The sequence below is a fragment of the Dendropsophus ebraccatus genome, chromosome 3, assembly GCF_027789765.1.
Source record: "Dendropsophus ebraccatus isolate aDenEbr1 chromosome 3, aDenEbr1.pat, whole genome shotgun sequence".
Taxonomy (NCBI): Eukaryota; Metazoa; Chordata; class Amphibia; order Anura; family Hylidae; genus Dendropsophus; species Dendropsophus ebraccatus.
In genome coordinates, this window is record NC_091456.1 from 51,494,102 (window position 1) to 51,517,813 (window position 23,712).

The window sequence follows — 23,712 nt, forward strand, 5'->3', positions numbered from 1 at the left end:
CATATTTAGGGGTCAGGCAATAATTTAACCTGTTATTGAAATGGCAATGTCTTGGCAATGTTTAACACAGGCAAATTTTTCTACACAGGAGAAGGGTTTTAATAAATGACAAACATGAAAGGGTTAACTGTTCAGTGCCTCGGCCATATGTAAACTTGTAAACCTGATGGATATCATACATGCATAACTGAACTTTGTAGCAGAGCTGAGCGTGACTCACTGATGGAACTTGGATGTTTTCCACTGCGAGGTTGTGTGGTCTTAGCCACAGTAGCAGCACAGCATCGGTTTTCCTCTCCTAGTAACACTGAGGTACAAGGAAATGAGTTGGAATCTGTGTAAGAAATATAGGAACAGAAATGACAGTCTTTTTCTTCTAGTATTTTTGGCTCACTTTCGATTGCAGCCTAGGTTCACTGTGGTTAACCATGTTTGAACGAAACACAAAAACGTTTGCCATTCAGAATATTGGTTTCCTTAAAATGAAACCAGAAAATGTATTTGTTTATTTCAATTACAGTAATTTCTTTTCTTTCTTTTTTTTACATATTGTCGGTCATGATTTCAGGTCCACTAAGTGGCAGTATTATAGTATTATAGGCAGTATTATATGTTCACATGGCGTAAGAGACCGGCCATTCCATGACCCGGCCGGGTCACGGAGTGGCCGGTCTCTGAAAAGGTTATCAGACAACAGAGTTCTTATACGGGCTCCCACATCAAAACTCCCTACTGCACACTATGGAGCGAGCGGCCCCAGCTGCTCGCTTCATAGTGTGCACTGACATGGTTTTCTACGGCCGTTCTTCACTGAATAGCCGCCGCAGAAAACTGACATGTCAGTTGTTAGCGGCGCCGCTAGGGGTCCCGGCCGGAGTATGCTATGTGTATACGCAATCGCAACAAAGGCCGTAGAAATACGAAAAAATACATTTTGTGAACATAGCCATATCCTGTATTTTTATGAGGCCTGCATCCGGCACCTCGCCGTTACTGACACGCTGCAGCGATCGTGCTGCAGTGTGCCATTAACCCCTTAAACGGCGTTTAAGTGTAAGTGACAGGGGGAGTCCCCTGTCACTTACCGATCGGGACTACGTGTGGCTGCGGGGGTCCCGATCGTTAAAACGGACCCCCGGAGGTCTCTCACCTGCCTCCTTGCGGTCCGATTGGCGATCTGCTCACTGAGCCTGCACAGTAAGGCTCAATGAGCAGAGCGCCGATAACACTGATCAATGCTATGCCTATGGCATAGCAATGATCAGTGTGAATAATAAAAGTAATGCATGTACAAGTCCCCCAAAGGGACTTCAAATGTGTTAAAAAAACAAAAACAAAAATCACTAACACACTACCCCAAAGCCCCCCCCCCCCAATAAAAGTTAAAATCACCCCCCTTTCCCATTATATAAGTAAAACATAAAAATAAATAAATAAACAAACATATTACATACCGTAGCGTGCGTAATTGTCTGATCTATAAAAATATAACAAGCGTCATTGCGAATGGTGAACGGCGTACACGAAAAGAGGGAAAGAAGTGCGCAGATTACCATTTTGATGTTACATAATAAAAAAATTATAAAAAGTGATCAAAATGTCCGATCTTCACAAATATGGTATTAATAAAAACTAGAGATCATGGCGGAAAAAATGACACCCCATACAGCCACGTAGGTGAAAAAATAAAACTGTTATAAGCGTCACAATAGGCCCATTTTATTAATAATTAATTGCCAAAAAAAAGGATTTCATTAAAAAAATATATAACATTAGAGAATCTGTATAAACCTGCATATGGTTGTGTTCGGACTGACCTATAGATCTATGGTATCATGTCGCTTTTACCATATAGTGCATTACGTAGACACAGGAACCCCCCAAACATTACCATATTGCATTCTTTTTTATTATTTCACCAATTTATTTCTTCATAAATAATATATTTGGGATTCCATCATATAGGTTATGGTAGAATGAAAGACGCCATTACACAGTACGGTAGTACAACTATTCCTGTAACAAACAAGCACATACATGGCCTGTAGATAGAAAACTGAAAGTGCTAGAGCTCTTAGAAGGGGAGGAGGGAAAAACGAAAACACTAAGATCAAAATTTGTGCGGTCCACTGGGTCATTTTGGGCCTGGTCCTCAAAGAGTTAAAGGATTACTAAGTATTTTCTCACCATCATTCATATATTGTTATAAAGCTCCCCGCGTGATTTATTTGCTAACAACTTTCCTCATAGCCCCAAAATACTTTCACACATCATATGTAAAATACTCTTATGAAGTATTCATGGCTGGCGTGAAAAATGCTTTCTAATCACGCTGTGTCAGGAGTGGAAGTTCCTGCAGTGTCACGGCGGTGCCGTCCGGTAGTGGCCTCTGAGCACTGACATCTGTGGCCCGAATTTGCACATTACATCGGCATCCAATCCAGGCATGGTGTTTCATGTACTGATCATGTCTGGCTCATCGATGACATTGGCAACAAAGGGAAATTACAGGACGGCCTCTCTGTGAAACTGCAGGCCCCTCCACTCCCAGAGAGGCATGATTAGGGTAATAGGGTAATTCACATATGACATGGGAAATTTTAACATTTTTATTTTTTGTACCCGGTGACTTTGAGGGAAGGTGATGGTGATCAATTATATGTTTGGAAATCGTGCGGGAGCTTTATATCAATGTATACATAGATACATTGCCGTTTTTTTAGTGATTGGTTGAGTGCTTGGAGTGTTTAGTTCTCTGTAAAGTTGGTGACGTCACATAAACTGCAGGCTCCTGCTGCTCCAGTCCGTCTGTCTGCTAAAGGGATCACCCCTTCCATCCTCCCCCAGCTCCCTGCACCCTTCACCATGCTGGCGGCCCCCAAAACTGCTAGTTTGGCTCCTGCTGCTCCCCACTACTTTTGCCTTCCATCCCCCCCCCCCATAAGATGGTGCCACTGAAAGGGATTCAATGGTTCTTCTTTAAGCTCCCTAAACATAGGGGGAGTTATATCTTGTTATAGTGCACAACCAACGTTTCCGGAATTTCATTGACCTTGACCATATGCCTGAGGTTGGGATTAGTGTAAGGGTGCGTTCACACCTACAGGATCTGCAGCAATCAGCTGCAGATCCTGTAGGTGTGAACGCACCATAACAGTGTTTACAGATTTCACTCTATATCCTGATCCTGAAGTCCCTTATATTAGCAATTTTACACAGACAGTCAATAACGGCTTTGACCAGGTTCTTGGGACAAGGTCTTACATTATGTAGCCAGGTGTCTGGTCGGACAGCCTTCTCACACAGATGGATAGGAGGGTTTGATAGGTAAGATAAAAACATTTTCTAACCTCCTTGTCTCCGAGCTACAACCAGCCTACCCCTTGTATGTGCCTGCTCAGTGTGTGACATCCTCAACAAAATGGGCAGGGCATACAGCATCTGTGCCTTAGGCCTGCCGAACATGAAGATCAGTCCGGGGAAGGAGAGAAGCACTGCAGGCCTAGGGCACAGATGCTGTAGGCCCCACCCCTTTGACATGTTGCTGCATTGCCCGAATAAAACACGTTTTTTACCCAGGAGACAGATACCCTGACCAGGCAAGGATTGAAAAGAGCTATCAAACGGTGTCTGCAGTTTGAAGGCGGTGTTTGGGCAATACAGATTTGCTTTAAAATATGGCAGTGTTTACACCATTTACCCTTTGGTAAAATAGTCATGTTACATATGTTCCTCAACTCAGTAGGGTTACAACGATAGGCAATTCATATAACTTTTATTTGACTGCTTTTAAAAAAATTAAAACCTTTTTTAAGAAAAAAAAAAACACTAAAAATGTGTTCTGTTGCCATCCTTATAACCCTTTTATTTTTTGGTCTATGGGGCTATCTGAAGGATGATTTTTTTTTTTTTTTTTTTTTTGCGGCTTGATCTGTACTTTGTATCGGTAGCTTGCTTGCGTATTTTCAACTCTTTGATCACTTTTTATAACAATTCTTTCCTGATTTGATGTGACCAAAAATCGGCAATCTTTGCTTTGGCATTTTTTGGCGCTTACGCTGTTTACCGTGTGAGATCAGGAATCTGATCATTTAATAATTTGAGCAATTCTGCATGCGGCGATATTAAATGTTTATTTATTGATTGATAGATTTATTTTTTTTATTTTTAAGTACCCATGACGTTCTTACTGACTGCTGGAGGTCTCTTACCTTCCTCCCGGCAGTCAGATGGCTGATCAGTGCATAGAGTCTGCCACAGGCAGGCCCACCTGATGCCTTTCATATATCAGTCTGTACTTCCAGAACATAAAAAAAAATGTTTTTATTCTGTAGTACAAAGAGTCAGATTTTTTTCGGAGCTAATGAGCTGCTTCCATGTGTCAATCAAGCAGAGAGTCGAGAAAGAGGAGACATTACAGTTTATAGCAGATCAGGAGCTTGGAGAAGCCTCTTTGACTCCTTGTACCAAGTAATACAAACATCCTTGAGGCACAGATAGATATATGAAAGGTACCATGTGTCTCCTTGACCTAACGGCTATCTAACAGTGTCAGCAGTTTGGAACCTGAATTACAGATTACAGTTTTTAATTGGTAAAATTAAGGTGGTGGAACAGACACATGCAACAATGTGCTGTTCACAGCCACTCCGGCGCCGGAGTGTCTATGAACAGCACATTGTTGCATGTGTCTTTTCCACCATCTTAATTTTAGCAATTAAAAACTGTGTGTGGAACTGTGTGTGGATTCTGTCAGGCTCTGTCCTTCACTCCAAGCAGCACCATCTTGGAGAGAGTAGCGCAGCTTAATCCCGATCTGGTTAGACGGGTTATTGTTATTTTATTTTATTTTTTAATTGCTGACAGATTCCCTTTAAATGGTTGTCTGGCAGTTATTTACTTGCCAATCCTCCACCCTGGTGCTGTTCGGATCTCCGCTTTCTAGTCCCGGTTTCGACATAAGGAAACAGCCAGTCAGTCGCTTACTCACAGTTTGATGGTGGTGACTGCTGTGATTTGCAGTCGTGTGTGTCTGGATGGGAACCAGGAAGTAGTGATCAGTTGATGTTAGGTCAGAGCTTAACTACTCTTCCCAGGATTCATCACTCTAAGCCCCCCCTCCTCCTCCAATTTTTTACATAATCTCATAAGATTCCAATTTCTTCAAATATTTTAACCTGTACATGCGAGTATCTAGAAAGCTGTATGTATGAAATCTTACAGAAAAATGATGATAATCCCAGGACCCTGTGCTCTATAATTTTGCCTTGAAGTAACAATTCCGAGGCTGTTGTTTCCTTGGTGGTCAGAGGGTTGGTTTTCTCTCATGCTATTTGCATGGCATTTGCAGACTTGCCAGAAAAGCAGTTTTTACATATAGCTGTTTTGTGGTAGACTGAGGTTTTGCTTAGTAGTGGGTGGCAGGCAGTTATGTAGCTGATTCCATTTCTTTTGGCGGCTAACATATTTATGTATATAAACATACTGTGGGGTAAGTTTGTGGGAAAGGGAGCCCCCCAACCCTCACAAATGGTTGCACTATTGGCATAATGGGATTCCATATTAAGACTTGCTGATATTACATTGGGCCTTTTGTCACATATATATGTCAGTGTGATGCTAATGTATACGTGCCACAGACCGGCATAACCCCCATTGACTCCAGCGGCGAAGTGAACCAAGTTTTTGGGTCCAAGCCCAAACATGTAGACATTTGGAAAACTACCCAAATGCGCTGACTCCATTTGAACCATTGAAACCAAAGGGGTCCGTGCTTTTCTGTGCACGTATATGTCAGCATCACACATTTTTTCTGATGTATACTTGCCACAGAAGCCATACATGTACATTGCATCGCTTATTGTATTCTGCTTACTTGACACATTGGCTGCTTTGCAGGTTTCCTCCATGGTAGGACCTGGCTGTCACACATTGCTGGGCACCTGTGCTCCTATCCTGACAGTTGGGGTTTCTGGTATGAATGGCGAATAGCTGATTGGCGCAGATGCACTCTGCCAATAAGTGACTGATGAGCTGTGATATGGATAGCTTATCCATGTTGCTGGGAAACCCCTTTAACCCTTTAGCTGCTGCAGTCAAGGGGGCTGCAGCATATAACAAATTGACAGAGGTAAGGGTCCTATTACACGGAACCATTTTTAACGATAAACGATTGCAAATGAGATTGTTTATCGTTAACCTGAAATCGTTCACCATATTACACAGAACGATGGTCGTTAGTTACAATCGTTACTACATTCGTTATTGCGATCGTTATTACAATTGTTTACTCCTGATCCCAGCAAAACAATCAACAATGTGCAATTACACTGAATGATTAGTGAAAAAATGCGGAACTTGAGCGAACGAATGTGGAATTACAGCGAACGATTAACTATAATTTAAGGTGCAGATCTAAATCAAAGATCAACAACGATTTTCCGATCGTTGCCTGCAATTACACAGAACGATTATTGTTTATATTCAAATGATATAACAATTTTTCGCACAATAATCGTCCCATGTAATAGGGCCCTTCCTCTATTCCTCATCAGCACCCGGCATATTGATTGTGGGGTGCCAGTGGCCTCAGTTTGGCCTCCAGTCTATCTGCTACTGAAGCAGATTAGGCGTAATACACTGCGGTACAGATCCTTACTGCTCCGTATTATGATTGCAATCAAAAGATCACATCAACAAGTCTACACATGAGCGAACCTCACGCTTGGGCTTCTCATCTCTAAAGAATAAATCATGCGGACTTAGCTTTGCCCAACTAAAGCTATGCCAGTATGCCAGTTTTTGTGTTGTGTATGCCCAAAGATATATTTGCAATATAGGTATTTATGATCAAATACATCACCAAGTTACCACCACTTTAGAGGGAAGGATTTCGGTTAATTGCAGATAGTTGCAGATAGTTAAAGGGAACCTTTCACCCATAAATCTCTTGCACATTGTTTTTATATTTGGTTCAATCATTTTCAATCAACATAAAATTTTCTAATTTTATGAAACTTTTGTGGAGGGCTGATTTTACAGGAATTATTTACTTTTTTGTTGTCTTTTTTTTTTTGTAAAGTCTCTTCAATGTTAGCCATAATAGGGTATAAAATTGCTGTTGTACACCACATATTCTTGTCTTATGTTGCCCCCCAGTGGTTGTTTCAACTAAACTGCTTTGTCAAAAGAAAAAATAGTTGTGTACTGTGTTATCAAGTGGATAGAAGTTGTCCTGATAACTTTTAATGGCTAATTAAGTGACAACAATATGTGAGTTTTTGAGGCTACCATGCCTCTTCATTAATTACAAAGTAACATAACTTTATTAAAACAATGTATTAGAAATTCATTTTTACAAAAAACGGATGAAAAAAACAGATGCATTTGTGTGCATCCGTTTTGATCTGCCTTTCCATTAATTTCCATTATTAAAATTTTTTTTTTATAATGGAAGTCAATGGAAAAACGGATCAAAACGGATGCACACAAATGCACGGATAAACACGGATTGCAAAAACACAGTGTGAACCTAGCCTAAGGTATCTGGGTAAATTGAACCCGTCAATGCTTTCAGATTACTGTTGGACAGTTATCAGAGACAATCCCACGTATGAATACAAAAGACGTGTAAATGCACCAAGTAGCCATTGAATAAGGATCTACATACCAGAGTTCAATAAACATAACTAATAGAGATGAGCGAACCGGGTTCGGGTCCATCCGAACCCGAACGATTGGCATTTGATTAGCGGTGGCTGCTAACTTGGATAAAGCTCTAAGGTTGTCTGGAAAATATGGATACAGCCAATTACTATATCCATGTTTTCCACATAGCCTTAGGGCTTTATCCAACTTCAGCAGCCACCGCTAATCAAATGCCGAAAGTTCGGGTTCGGATGGACTCGAGCATGCTCGAGGTTCGCTCATCTCTAATAATTAATTTGTAAAAATTCTTGGATATGCCTGTAAATTGTAGTTGATTTCAGATAGAACTAAGCTTCCTATGACTATATTTCAAAAGTTAATGAACAGTAAACTTGCTTCCTTATGATTGCAGAAGTAATAAATATGTCGGCTATTATACTGTATTCTATACTCTTCCATATCATAGAAACTAGAGCCAATTAACATTTTCCTTGTGATATTTGAATTCAGCACATAAAAATCATTAAGAAATGAATAATTTTATTTCTGAACCAAACAACTTTTGAAAATTTGTTGACCAGTGTAATCTGTAAATGCGGTGGTAAATGTGGTAATTAATCCCTTGACGACCGATGATGTATATGGACGTAGTGGAGCTGTTAAGGGTATACAGAGAGGGCTCACAACACGAGCCGCCTCTGTATTGTGCCGCTCCCAGCTGTTATATCGGCACCCGGAGACCGCAGCTATTAGCTGGCATAAACCATTTGTTTGTGTCGGCTAATTAACCACTTAAATTCTGCTGTTAAAACTGATATCAGCATTTAAATAGCTTGTAAAAGCCATCCCTAATGGTCCATTGGTGCGATCGTCTTGCTGTGATTGCTGCAAGCTCAGCCTTTATACTTAAAAAAGCCTCAACTGGCTCCCAGCAGTGTCCCCAGCTCGGCGATTGTTTCAGGCTGTCTGCAGCAGAAATCGAGCGTAGATAACATAGATCAATGTGGTTCATATGTACTGCATTGATTTCTATGAGCAGTCATTGTATTTTTCATAGGAGTTCCCTGGGGGGGGGCTACAAATTCATGTAAAAACAAAACAAAAAAAACAGCATTAGCAGAATAACCTGTCAAAGCACAGAATTATGATTTTGGTCACATCACATCCAGACCAAAGAATAAAAGCAGTATAACTATTGGAATAGAGCAATTTCAATCACATCTTTTAATTTTTTAAAAGCAGTAGAATAAAATAGGTTATATGAATTGCCTTATGTCGTATTTATATTGACTTGAGGAACATAGATAACCTGTCAGTTTACGAACACCATAAAGACAAAACCCCTCCGAAATGAAAATGCGCAAATATATATATTTTTTTTTTGTTAGCGCTATGGTCTTTTAAAGGGGTTGTCCAGCAAAAATCTTTTTCTTGCAAATAAACTGCTGTCATAAAGTTACATAGATTTGTAATTGTAATTGTAAAAAATCTCAAGTCTTCCAGTACTTATTAGCTACTATATGTCCTGCAGGAAATGTTGTTTTAGTTTCAGTCTGACATAGTGCTCTCTGCTGACATCTCTGGCTGAGACAGGAACTGTCCAGAGCAGGAGAGGTTTTGTATGGGGATTCATAGAAAACCGAGACAGAGTTCCTATCTCGGCCAGAGATGTCAGCAGAGAGCACTGTGACAGACTGAAAAGAAAACACTTCCTGCATGACATACAGCAGCTAATAAGTCGCAGGGAGCTGATGTGGACTGCTGTGGATCACAAATGACACGTGCCAGGGCCATTTAAAGGAGAAGTCCGGCGGGGGGGAAAATCACTACGGGCTGGGGGGAGATTAAAAAAAGGCACCAAGCTTACCTTTCGCCATGCCCACATTGTGCTGCATGTGCTGTTTTGACATCGTCTGTGCAGGCTACTGACTAATTGTTGCTGTCTGCTACTAGGGGCAGCCCCCAGCTGCTGATAGCAGCCGGGAGCCACCGTGTATAGAACAGGCTTTATACCCCTCCATACCCCCTTAACACCACAATCACGTGCATGTATGTGATTATACATTGAGGGGTTTTTATCAACAGTATTAAGTCTTTGGTGTTGTGCTCATGGCTACACCTTTCTGTAGCCATGACCACAACACCACAGACTTAGTAGTGCCATCCCTCTGCTTTTAGATCAAATTGGTGGTCAATTACCTAGGTAACTAGCTGTCAACAATGGGAGGAAAAGAGCCAACCTATCAGTAGGAGGAGACAAGTTTTGTAAATTAATGTATTTGCAAAATTATTTAACTTGATGACCTCTTCAAGTTTAAAATTGAGAGTCATAATTAATTAATTAATTATTTATTTATTTAGGATTTTCATCTTAGGCCGTATTTCCTTGCCCTACTTCCAAGTTTATATGTGAAGTATTCTGTTACCTTTGTAAATAATAGTTTCTTTTTGCCTCCACACACAGAGACTTTTTTGTCACCTCCTTTCTGGAAAAGGAAGAGAAGACTCTCACCTTTTTAGCCAACTTGAATGTACAGCTGCTGAGTACTATGAACGGCTTTTAAAAAACGTAAGTGGTTTTACATTCATAGTGAAGAACCAGAAGCATGATACCAATTCAATTTGAATGCTACGAAAGACTGCTTATTTTGTTTGATTATGGTACTTTTAATTGTTGAAAATCTATCTGTGCCATCAAGACACATCAAAACGTGTGCTTTCATCTAGACATGAAGACAAGATACATCAAGGCAAGCTGATTCATTGTAGCTAATCGGCAAAGCCATGAACGGTCCTACCCTCCAATTTTGTTCAGGAATCTTTCTCATCCTATTACGACGAGGGACGAGAACACTTTTTTGATCATTGTCATTACTGCCTCTTACTTAGTTGCATCCTGCAGTTACAGTGATAGTCTGGGCCAAAAATTAGCTTTTGTCAGATTCTTTATTTTCAAATCCACAAAGTTTTAGTCCACAAAGGAAATACATGTGCCTGCAGATAGTTATCTATCTACATTCCTAGGAAGCCTATGAAAATTGCTGCTCAGCAGCAAACCATGGAAGCCTTTTAAAGGGGTACTTTGGGCTGGAGCCCTTTTTTTCCACTTTGGCCAGGAAGGGGGTGGATGAAAGCAACGACGTCCACTTACCTCCGCGGTTCCAGTGCTGGGGCCCACATCATGCTTCTCCGGTCCCAGGCTGCTTCAGCGGCAGAGGCGGGACCCCGTTATAGCTGCTGATGAGCGGGCTTGAAATGTCAAGTCTCAAGCCCCACCTCAGACCAGGAAGCAGCTGAGGAGCAAGATATAGGCCCCAGTGCTGAAACCGGGGAGATAAGTAGATGATGTTGCTTTCATTCACCTCCTCCACAGCCATGTAATAGTGATGTGTGGCCGATGGCTGATGATTGTAGTATAAAATAATAGAGTATTTACTTACCTTTACCTGCTTCCCACAGTGTCCTCGGGCCTTCCCCGGTATCTGCAGCTCTGCCTCCTGTTCCCTTCTGTTCAGCCAATCACTGGCCAAGACAGGACCACAGCCAGTGATTGGCCGAGCGGCCTGTCATTGCAGAGACCAGAACAGAAGGCAGAGCTGCAGAGACCAAGGAAAGCCTGACGACACCGGGGAACGTGGAAGGTAAGTAAATACTTTATTATTTTACACTAAAGGCAAGGGCTGCATGGGCATCGCTAATTATATCCGTGCTGCCCGATAGTCGGGCCGTGTAATTGCTCAGTAAATCTAGCCGATTGGCACTTGTTTACACTTTATGATCGGGCCATGTAATAGGACTCTTAGGGGGAGATTTATCAAAGGGTGTGAAATAAAGACTGATGTAAACTGCCCACAGCAACCAATCACAGCTCAGCTTTTATATTACCAGAGCTGAGAGCTGAGCTGTGATTGGTTGCTGTGGGCAGTTTACACCCAGTGTATATTTTACACCCTTTAATAAATCTCCCCCTAAGGCACTAGTTTCTATTGTATTTATTCTGTGTACATTTTAGATACATGCGACACATGATTTATTTTAATTTGTATGCCTTTGATTACTGATCATTTTAGGTTTTGGGAAAAAAAAAATAACCTGACATTTAGTAACTTGGTGTGAAATGTACATACTGGTCCCTAGTTCTGCTTTCCTTACATTTTCCTTGTGCTCTTTTACAGATCACTTCATCATTAACTAAGCAGCTGCGAAGTAGTCGACGAGATGACCGCTCTGAGTACGCTTTGTCTTATAAAAATTATAATTGTGATGCTTAGATCAAGAGGGAAAATCACTCGGTGTGCTGTAAATTTGTGGCCAGATCTGTAGCCCAAAAAGTTTGTCCCATCTGAGCTCACTCGCTATTTCTCAATTTCATCTGATGCACATAAAATAGAACTCCCAGGGGCCAGAATAATTTGGGGCCTTTGAGCCAGATCAGCTTTTCATTTTTACCTCTCATCATTCCAGAATTGATATTTTTGTTAATTTTTCAGCCTGCAGTTGAAGTATCCAGACAGCGACACAGTGTGGAGTTGATGATGAAACCAGAATTAAAGGGGTACTCCAGTGGAAAAAAAATCTTTCAAATCAACTGGTGTCAGAAAGTTATACAGATTTGTAATTTACTTCTATTAAACAAATCTCCAGTCTTCCAGTACTTATCAGTTTCTGTATGCCCTGCAGGAAGTGGTGTATTCTTTCCAGTCTGACACAGTGCTCTCTGTTGCCACCTCTGTCCGCGACAGGAACTGTCCAGAGCAGGACCAGATCCCCCATTGAAAACCTCTCCTGCTCTTAAGATTGGAAAGAATACACCACTTCCTGCAGGACATGCAGGAGCTGATAAGTATTGAAAGACTTCAATTTTTTAAATAGAAGTAAATTACAAATCTCTGGCATTTTTTGGTACCAGATGATTAGAATTTTTTTTTCTGAATAATCCTTTGGATAATATGGATATTCACATAACAGTGGTCCTTTCAAAAGGGTTCAATATATTAAGCAGCTTAATGCATATGGTGCTGCTTGACGCTTTTCCAAAATCTCCTACTTGTGAGCGTCAGAAATGGTCTGGTTTGATTTATTACCTTTTCTTTTACATAGCGTTTATATATATATTTATACACACATTTTGCATCAGTTTACATATTCATAATTTTTTATTATTCAGTCAGACTGCAATGTGATTGGTGCCTGATCTTGTTTGTGCCGTATTCTCACACTGTTTTGAATCTGACATTCAGTTTTAAATCGGTATACTGTATCTTTTTCAGACCTTAACCATCTCCCTTGCTTTCTTTGTTTTCTTTCCATAGTCTATTGGTTCAGCAAGTACGATCAATATCTCTGATATGTATTCCTATTCTCAACTTGGATGAAGTAGTCCCATTGCTAGAAGCATTACTACTTTACAATGGACCTGAACCATATGAAGTTCTTGACAGTCAATTCTTATACGCTGTAAATGAGGCAGTTCTACGGTAAGTAAGCAGATGTTGCACTCCTGTTCTTTTAAACGTGTTGTTTGCTTCTAGTAGTACAATATTTAGCAGACACATGCTTTTAAAAAGTATTTAAAAGTGTGCTCCAGCCATTAAATGTTTTTTTGTTTTTTCTATTGCTGGCGCCGCATAGAGAGTAATAAACCGCTATCCTCACCTAACCCTGCCCCCCCGGGGTCCTCCTGTGACTTTTTTGGGTCCCCCTGCTAAATGCTCTGTGGTTAGTGTTTCAGATACTATGTGGAGTATGGTTATGTAATAATAGGATGAGTATTATTTTATATGCCGCACTATAGAAAAAAGTTACTATATGGCCAGAGTACCCCTTTAAATGTTTATTCCGTTTACCTAGATCAGAAATTCTCGTCCAGTTTAATCCCTACCTAATATGGTGAAGTTCTATTAACTTTGTCACTGGCAGTTTTTAAGGGTTTATTTTTGGGGGGAAGTTTGTATCCGAACCATTTAGTTTTTTTTGTTTTTTGTCTACAGAGCTGTGTTCAGGGGTCATTTGTCTGTTTGGGGTAGATGTGCCTTATCACTTCGTTAATTTTTTATGATATGTGATGTTTGTTTTGTGTGTGTGTGTGTGTGTGTGTGTGTGTGTGCGCGTGTGCGCTTGTGTTTTTAATGTCAATCACCTTGCAGGAGCAATGATGCTATGTTCTATTAGGACTTTTTCATACACTGTTTTTGTATGTTTACATTTGTTATTGTAAAATATTTCAATTTTTATTGTGAGGAGATATATTTACCTTATATATCCCCCCCTTTTATTTATTTATTTTTTTACACTTTTTAGGCTTGCACACAAGATCAGCCAACCAATTAGTTTTTTGTTGTTCTGCCAGGAAGAACATCTGTTTTTTGTTTTATTTTAGCCTATTATTCACAAAGAACGAGAGGGCTTTAAATATAGTGTGTTGAAAATAAATGAAAAAAATAAAAATATAAAAAAAAATTATATATATATATATATATATATATATATATATATATATATATATATATAAATATTTTTTTTCTTATGTGTAGCTGTAGTTCATTTAGCAAAGCCTAGGAAGCAATCTAGCTAACAAGTAAAAAAAAAAAAAAAAAAAAAAAAAAAATATATATATATATATATATATATATATATATATAGTTACATTCACAAGTTGCTTTGCGTATGATACTGTTGCCATCTAGTGGCGGAAGTAGGAACTTCAGGTAATAGGTAATTTTAAAAAAGCTCTTAACATGACATTTATCTTTACTGACATATAAATTTGTGTGCTGGCAAGTTCACAAACAAATACAATAAGCGTTCCTGCTATGCCGGTATTGTATGCCCTTTTATGACCTTGTGTTTTTGGAAACGGACAGAGTAGAGCTAGAATAGTGACAATACAGAATAGTGTGGTCTAGGGCCAATTCCCATGTATCAAATGTCTTTCAATTTTTGAGGTACAGTTTAAATACTGTGGGATTTCTTTTTATTCACTTAGCAATGAATTGTTGACGGGGCTGTTACCTTTATACAGTGCTCCAGAGAACCATATTAGCCCAATAGGGCTGATTGGCTTCCTTTAAATGTTCATATTAGAAAAAAAAAATAGATTAAAATTAGATTAGATTAATTTTGAGAGGTTCCACAGTAGGGTGACTTCTTTATGGGTGGGGGGTCTTATTGTTCTGATACCATAGTAAACCCTGCAAATGCAATCAAAAATTGTTCAAGCAAAGTCTGTGCTAAATATGCAAAATGGCGCTCCTTCCCTTCTGAGCCCTGCTGTAAGCTCAAACAGCACTATATAGTCACATATGAGGTACTGCTATACTCAAGAGAAATTTCATAATACATTTTGGCATGCATATATCTGTTTCTGAAGAGGAGTAATCTTGTGTTAAATGTAACTATTAGAAAAAGTTTAATATTTTCACGCATAAAGCATGGCGGTTATTAGAACAAACTTCTGACATGTTATAGCCACATGTCAGAAGTTTTTATTGGTGAGGATGTGGGTGCTGAGAACAGAGGGGAAGAAGCGCTCTGCCCCTTCATTTCTGCTCTCAATGGTAATGTTGCAATTCATGGAATTATATTATACAGACTTATGACATGTGGCTGTAACATGTCAAAAGTTTGTTCTAATGACAGTTAATGCCAAAATGTTGTGTTAAACATCTGTGGGGTCGAGATGCTCACTACTAGAGATGAGCGAACCTCGAGCATGCTCGAGTCGATCCGAACCCGAACTTTCGGCATTTGATTAGCGGTGGCTGCTGAACTTGGATAAAGCCCTAAGGCTATGTGGAAATCATGGATATAGTCATTGGCTGTATCCATGTTTTCCAGACAACCTTAGCGCTTTATCCAAATTCTGCAGCCCCAGCTAATCAAATGCCGAACATTCGGGTTCGGATCAACTCGAACCCGAACCCGGTTCGCTCATCTCTACTCACTACACATCTAGTTGACTTCTCTAAGGGCTCTCTAAAGAATTCTCTAAGCCTTCCGCTGTCCAGGCATGATGGGAGTTGTAGTTTTGCAACAGCTTGAGGGTCGAAGGTTCCCCGTCCCTGCTCTAAGGGCTACCTGTATCAACAGGAGCATCTGTAAGTGATTGTGCTTAACAACTGTGGTGGCCTGATGGCCCTATACACACACACACACACGCACACACACACACACACACACACAGATATATATACACACACACTTAAGTGTAGGTTCATCAGTGAACTATAACATTAGCATTACCACAATTGGTGGAAATAAGAAAATAATATGCTCATACAATACTGAAAATGTTCCTATTGTGCTAAAAAAAACTGACTTAAAAGGCTATTCCACTCAAACATAACTTTTGATATGTTTTTGCTCATGGTAAGACTAATAATTATTTCCATACTTTTTATTATCTATTTAGTCTCCTTCTCCCAGTTCTGAGCTGCTGCTTTCTGCTGCAGACACAAAAACCTGTGTGTGAGCTTTTCTCTATGCCCCCCCCTCCCTCCCGAGACCCCTGATGTAAACAAGTCCCTAATTGCAACATTTTAGCTTTTTAGTAATACTGGGAGGGTTAATCTGTTGTTAAGTTGCTGATGAACTCATTGTAATTAATCCTCCCAGCATTGAAAGTTGTTACAAAGTTGCAGGGACTTGTTTACATCAGCCACCTTGGAAGGGAGGAGGGGGGGAGGAGGGAAGATGGAGAGAAACGCTCACATACAGTTTTCTGTGCACACAGCATAAACATTAGACAGACATTAGGCTCCCAGAGAAATGAAAATGACAGATGTTGCCAGCAGATCAGATATCTGCTGTGAAATGCTTTATATAAAATATATGATGGCCAGATGTAGTGCTAATTCTCATATACACACACTGCAGCTTATCCTAAAAAGTCACCTTAGGATACGTTCTAAGTTTGTGAGAGATTATATATTGTTCTATTGTTGAAATCATGTTAAACATATTCTTTAAAAATTCTTGGTGATGTTTTTTCTATTTTATAATTTTTCTATCTTTATTTGAAAGCCCAGCCATTTAGCCAGAAACTAAACTGAGACTTCCTGTTCTGTACAGATCATATCACAGCAGTGCCCTGTTTATCAACACAAAGTGGAGTACAGTGACATCTCCTAGATTTTCCTTTACTGAGTAGAGTCAGAAGCATAGAACATTCTTTTATTTTAATCTGTTTCTATTTTCTGGCTGTATTTTTTTTTTTCACTTTTTGTACATTGTTATGGGGGCTGCCATCTTGCCTGAGCTTTTTTGAACAGCATTTAGCAACCTACTTTACGGCAAGACTCATGGACATAGATGACAATAGACAGTGTTTCCTTGTGAAACATTACTGAGCATGCTCTGTGACCTTCAAAAAGGTCATTCCACAGGGATCTGCTATTGTCTTCTCTATCTACTGATGTCACCTGATGCTATAATGCTGTACAGATCACTTTACAGCAGCCTCTTCTTATCACCACAGAAAGGACAGGAAGTCTCAGCTTAGCTTTAGCCCCAGTGGTGAGAATGAAAACTGCAAGATTTCAGAATTGTTTTAAAATATAGATAGAAAAATGGAGGATTAGAAAAAATATCACTTAAAATTCTTAAATACATTTAACAATAAAACATTATTTAAGGAATAGGTCATTTTCTGATGACACATTCCCTTTAAAAAGAAATCACTCCTCCCCGCCATTTATGGGATCTTAGAACTCCTGTTTTTTTAGTGTGATACTTCAAGGATTCTGTGGACAGCGGGGAGAGTGAGGGGAGGTAAGTAACCCACACCTCCCTGAACATTAAATCAAAAAAAGGTTGGGCTGAATAACCCCTTTTAGCCTTTTAGAGTGCGTTTACATATGTTGAGTCCATAGGAGATTTCACGCTGCACATATCAAAGCAAATCCGCTGCGATACTCATTCCCGTTCCACTATGGGAATGTAGTGGCAATTTTCTTAAACTAATTCTATGCCGAGCTGGTAAAATAATAAAGACGCAATGCTTACCTGCTCCTGTTCCTCTGGCGCACTCCTGTCTGTCTGGATATATATATATACACTACCGTTCAAAAGTTTGGGGTCACCCAAACAATTTTGTGTTTTCCATGAAAAGTCACACTTCTTCTCCACCATACGTTGTGAAATGAATAGCAAATAGAGTCAAGACATTGACAAGGTTAGAAATAATGATTTGTATTTGAAATAACATTGTTTTTACATCAAACTTTGCTTTCGTCAAAGAATCCACCTTTTGCAGCAATTCCAGCTTTGCACACCTTTGGCATTCTAGCTATTAATCTGTTGAGGTAAGCTGGAGAAATTGCACCCCACGCTTCTAGAAGCAGCTCCCACAAGTTGGATTGGTTGGATGGGCACTTCTGGCGTACCATACGGTCAAGCTGCTCCCACAACAGCTCAATGGGGTTCAGATGTGGTGACTGCGCTGGCCACTCCATTACCGATAGAATGCCAGTTGCTGCTTCTGCTGTAAATAGTTCTTGCACAATTTGGAGGTGTGTTTAGGGTTATTGTCCTGTTGTAGGATGAAATTGGCTCCAATTGGCGCTGTCCACTGGGTATGGCATGGCGTTAGGTTGCAAAATTGAGTGATAGCCTTCCTTATTCAGAATCCCTTTTACCCTGTACAAATCTCCCACCTTACCAGCACCAAAGCAACCCCAGACCATCACATTACCTCCACCATGCTTAACAGATGACGTCAGGCATTCTTCCAGCATCTTTTCATTTGTTCTGCGTCTCACAAACGTTCTTCTTTGTGATCCATCCTTTTTTCCAGTCTTCCTCTGTCCAAATGTGTGTGTTCTTTTGCCCATCTTAATCTTTTTCTTTTATTGGCCAGTCTCAGATATGGCTTTTTCTTTGCCACTCTGCCCTGAAGCCCAAAATCCCGCAGCCGCCTCTTCACTGTAGATGTTGACACTGGTGTTTTGCGGGTACTATTTAATGAAAATGCCAGTTGGGGACCTGTGAGGCGTCTGTTTCTCAAACTATAGACTCTAATGTGCTTATCTTCTTGCTTAGTTGTGCAACGCGGCCTCCCACTTCTATTTCTACTCTGGTTAGAGCCTGTTTGTGCTGTCCTCTGAAGGGAGTAGTACACACCGTTGTAGGAAATCTTCAATTTCTAAGCAATTTCTCGCATGGAATAGCCTTCATTTCTAAGAACAAGAATAGACTGTCGAGTTTCAGATGAAAGTTCTCTTTTTCTGGCCATTTTGAGCGTTTAATTGACCCCACAAATGTGATGCTCCAGAAACACAATCTGCTCAAAGGAAGGTCAGTTTTGTAGCTTCTGTAACGAGCTAGACTGTTTTCAGATGTGTGAACATGATTGCACAAGGGTTTTCTAATCATCAATTAGCCTTCTGAGCCAATGAGCAAACACATTGTACTATTAGAACACTGGAGTGATAGTTGCTGGAAATGGGCCTCTATACACCTATGTAGATATTGCACCAAAAACCAGACATTTGCAGCTAGAATAGTCATTTACCACATTAGCAATGTATAGAGTGTATTTGTTTAAAGTTAGGACTAGTTTAAAGTTATCTTCATTGAAAAGTGCTTTTCCTTCAAAAATAAGGACATTTCAATGTGACCCCAAACTTCTGAACGGTAGTGTGTGTGTGTGTGTGTATATATATATATATATATATATATATATATATATATATATATATATATATATATATATATATAGTATGTATGTTTATCCCAGGACGGTTTATATTCAGTTATTGTAGATTTACCAACCACATCTGCTGCAAGTTTATTCCCAGCATCTACTACTCTTTCAGTAAAGTAATATTTTCATACTTTAAAGGGAACCAATCAGCCCGTTTGGGCTGATATTGTTCCCTTGAGCATTGTATAAAGCACCTGGAGCGACCGCGGCACGTACCGGCCGCGGCCGCAGCAGGTGCTTTATAACGGAGAAAATGACTTTTATTCCCCGGCTCGTGACTAGATACGAGCGGGGAAGTAGTCATGGTGGGCGGCTCCCCGCTCGTATCTAGTCACTGCGCTCTGCCTGTCAGCGCGCTCAGAGGGGATGATTGACAGGCAGAGAGGTCCGTTACTGGCCTCTCTGCCTGTCAATCATCCCGCCGAGCGCGCTGACAGGCAGAGCGCAGTGACTAGATACGAGCGGGGAGCTGCCCGGGGCCCATCCAGGTGCTTTATGCAATGCTCAAGGGAACCATATCATCCCAAACGGGCTGATTGGCTCCCTTTAATCTGTGCTGTTAAGGCTTCGTTCACATTTCGTTAGAGCCTTATGTCGGTTATGCACTTTTAAGACTACCGGACAGGGATGCCAGGATACTAAACCATTTATATACAGCAAAAGAAGAAAAAAGGTTAAAGGGGGTACTCCAGCGAAATTTTTTCTTCCAAATCAACAGGTTTCAGAAAGTTCTATAGATTTCTAAATTACATCTATTTAAAAATCTCCAGTCTTCCCATACTTATCAGCTGCTGTATGTCCGTCAGAAAGGCAGAAAGTGGTGTATTCTTTCCAGTCTGACACAATGCTCTCTGTTGCAACCTCTGTCCGAGACAGGAACTGTTCAGAGCAGTAGCAAATCCCCATAGAAAACCTCTTCTTCTCTGGACAGTTCCTGACATGGACAGAGATGGCAGCAGAGAGCACTGTGTCAGACTGGAAAGAATACACCACTTCCTGCAGGACATATAGCTGCTGATAAGTACTGGAAAACTTTTTACTGGAGATTTTTAAATAGAAGTAAATTATAAATCTATATAACTTTCTCAAACCAGTTGATTTGAAAGAAAAACATGTTTGCTGGCATTTCCCCAGACACTGTTGTTTGTGGCCTTTACATTGCTGTACACTGTGGACCATTTTAGTGGGTGATAGTTTTCCATCATGCATCTGACTCCATACAATATAATTCAGACAGTAGATAACTAAGACAAAGCTATTCTTATTTTTTCAGTAGATTTCTATAAATGCCCTTATACTACCAGGATAGTGAAAACATCTTGATATACAGCCTATTGTTGTTTTTTCACTGTTTTTATCTGCCTTTACCGCAACAAAGAAGTATTTTTTTTTTTACTCTGGTTGTAACTACTGTATTTTCCGGCATATAAGACGACCCCCAACTATACTCGCCGTATAAGACTTCCCCTCTTCCAACACACACCAAATAACAATAAAGAAAAAACATCAGACAGCAGCGAGATCTGAGAGGCAAAGAGGGAGGTACAGTAATACCGGGAGGATACAAGGGCGGCCAGGTGGGTGAAAGAGGTGTGTTTTTATGGTCACAGCGCCACTTTACTGTATGTCTTTTTTTCCATACCCCGAACACCTCCAGCTTGCTCTACCCTTCATACCGTCGCCACATACGATGGGGATATGGCCACTATTGAGCTCCCACCACTGTATGCGACGACCACAGATTCTCCAGTCCGTTTCCGAAGTTTTTCAGCACCCGCCCAATAAGACAACACCCGACGTATAAGATGATCCCTGACTTTTGAGAAGATTTTCCTGGCTTAAGGGTACAAACCCACTTGCCGGATCCGCAGCGAGTCCTCTCGCTGCGTATTTGCAGCGAGACTCGCTGCGGATCCCGGCCCTATTCTTTCAATGGCAGACAAAATCGCTGCAGGCATGTACATTCCTGCTGCGAGTTTGTCCCCAGCCCGCCCCGTTAACCCCCCGGCCGCCAGAGCATATACTTTATCTGATCCCGGCTCCGGCTTGCTTTGGTGGTTCCCGGTGTCTTTAGCAAGTCGGAGCCGGGATCAGGTAAAGTATATGCTCGCTCCACCCGCCCGCCCATAGCCCCGGCCGCCTGATCACCCTCCCGCAGCCCCGGCCACCATACCTCCTCCCACCCCCGCAGCCTAGGCCGCCCGATCGCCCCCCCCTGCAGCCCCGGCCACCCGATCGCCCCCCTCCCTGCAGCCCCGGCCGCCCGATCGCCCGCCTCCCTGCAGCCCCGGCCGCCCTACCTCCTCCCACCCCCGCAGCCTCGGCCACCCAATCGCCCCCCTGCAGACCCGGTGGGGGGGGGTGATCGAGCTGCAGAGGGGCGATCGGGCGGCCGGGGCTGCGGGGGTGGGAGGAGGTAGGGCGGCCGGGACTGCGGGGGTTGGAGGAGGTAGGGTGGCTGGGGCTGCGGGCGGGGGATCGATCAGTCAGCCGGGGCTGCAGGGGGGCGATCGGGCGGCCGGGGCTGCGGGGGAGCGATTGGGCGGCCGGGGCTGCGGGGGTGGGAGGAGGTATGGCGGCCAGGGCCGGGGGGGTGATCAGGCGGCCGGGGCTGCGGGCGGGCGGCTGGAGTGAGCATATACTTTACCTGATCCCGGCTCCGGCTTGCTGAAGACACCGGGAACCGCCGAAGCAAGCCGGAGCCGGGATCAGGTAAAGTATATGCTCCGGCGGCCGGGGGGTTAACGGGGCGGGCTGGGGACATCCCTGCTGCGATCTTGTCTGCCATTGAAAGAATAGGGCCGGGATCCGCAGCGAGAGGACTCGCTGTGGATTCGGCAGGTGGGTTTGTACCCTAAATAGTAGTCTTATACGTAGGAAAATACAGTACATCTTTGTGAGAGTTAAAAAAGTAATATTTTGAATTAGATCAGCATTTGGCTCTGTGCTTCTCCTCTCTGGGTGCCTGAAAATGCTGGATCCAGTCCTGGGAGACTTTGAAAAGTTTCCCAGGACTGGATCCAGCTTTTCTCAGCACCCTGGAGGAGCGGCACTTTGTTATTACTGTAAATTCGCTCTTCTCTAATCTTTAACCTCCGGAGATACATTCCTGATGTCCTGGAGTGTATGTACAGTAAGGAGTTGGTAATGTCTTTCTCCCTTTGTGGCTCGGTTTCTCATAAGAAAGGTTACTTTTAAATGAGTTTGTATTTTCCTCATAAATGAAGGAAGAAGATTGCGCTAAGTGAATCAGGAGTACTTAGCTTGTGGCTTCGTCATTTGCCGAGCCTTGAAAAAGCCGTGCTGGATCTATTTCAGAGATTAATTGCTCTCCAAAGCAAATCATTCAGAGAAATGGAAGAGATCATAAAAGATTCATACTTGGTAAGTGCTCGACTCTCAACACACATTTTCCTAATGATTTTATAGACTATTTACATGAATATCATTAATATGCAGGGATGATCTATAGACACATATATGGTGAACATTCTCTCTGCCTCTAGTCTTTGAGTACAAATCATTGTATATACGATGTATATATCGTATATCTATCTATACAATGACTTTATACTTAATTAAATGGTTGGTTAAATAATAACAATAATAATTTATTTGTATAGCGCCAACAGATTCTGCAGCATTTTGGGTTTTTTTTTTTGGTTTTTTTTAAATACAATACAGTTTATATTAAAGATTTTTTTCCCGACTTTTTTCTTTTTATACTGTTGTTGCGCTCCTTGCTTTAATAAATATACACTTCAATGGAACATTAGTGTTTCATTATTGTTTGATACCATTTCAAAAGGAAGAACATGTTCGATATATATGGTAGAAAGTCAGACGCTATGCTCTCCCTGGAATTCCTCATTGCAGCTGTGTTTGTAAAACATAACCCATATTTCAACCCCTTTGTTCTTACAGAGATCCGACGTGAACAAGAAAGTAGTGTGTTGTATTAATGGCCTGTACATGAACCATATGGTGTTAGGTGATTAGTATTACTATGTGGAACCATGAGTCATGCATTTCTGATTACATTAGACAGCATTGTGGTGCTATGGCAATATAAGTGTATACGGAATTACACTTAGAAGAAGAAGAATACAATAGTCTGTGGCGAAAGTGCGTGTCATTTATCAGGGGCCATATCTCGGTGCAGAGTGTAAAAGGACTATCAGGATAACCCTTGTTCGTTCTTGCAGAGGAAACCTGATAGTCGCCGCATTATTTTTGGTTTGTGAGAGTAATTAAAGTGTGATGGTCTGGTAACTCCTATTTTATATGGTGTGCTGTTAATTTTGTTTCCTGTCCCTTGAGAATGTAACAAAATTAGCTATAGAAATTCTAGATTCTCTGGGAAG

The 23,712-nt window shown here is 41.3% G+C and overlaps 1 protein-coding gene across 4 annotated transcripts in view; it reads left to right on the forward strand.

The window, feature by feature from the left end:
• Positions 1 to 23,712, forward strand: part of FANCC (FA complementation group C) — a 90,032-nt gene that overhangs the window by 39,717 nt on the left and 26,603 nt on the right. For all 4 annotated transcript variants that reach the window (XM_069961752.1, XM_069961755.1, XM_069961753.1 and 1 more), the window contains exons 5-8: positions 10,112 to 10,216; positions 11,823 to 11,878; positions 12,960 to 13,124; positions 22,576 to 22,732. In XM_069961752.1, coding sequence (XP_069817853.1) covers positions 10,112 to 10,216; positions 11,823 to 11,878; positions 12,960 to 13,124; positions 22,576 to 22,732 — 483 coding nt within the window. The remainder of the gene's footprint in view (positions 1 to 10,111; positions 10,217 to 11,822; positions 11,879 to 12,959; positions 13,125 to 22,575; positions 22,733 to 23,712) is intronic.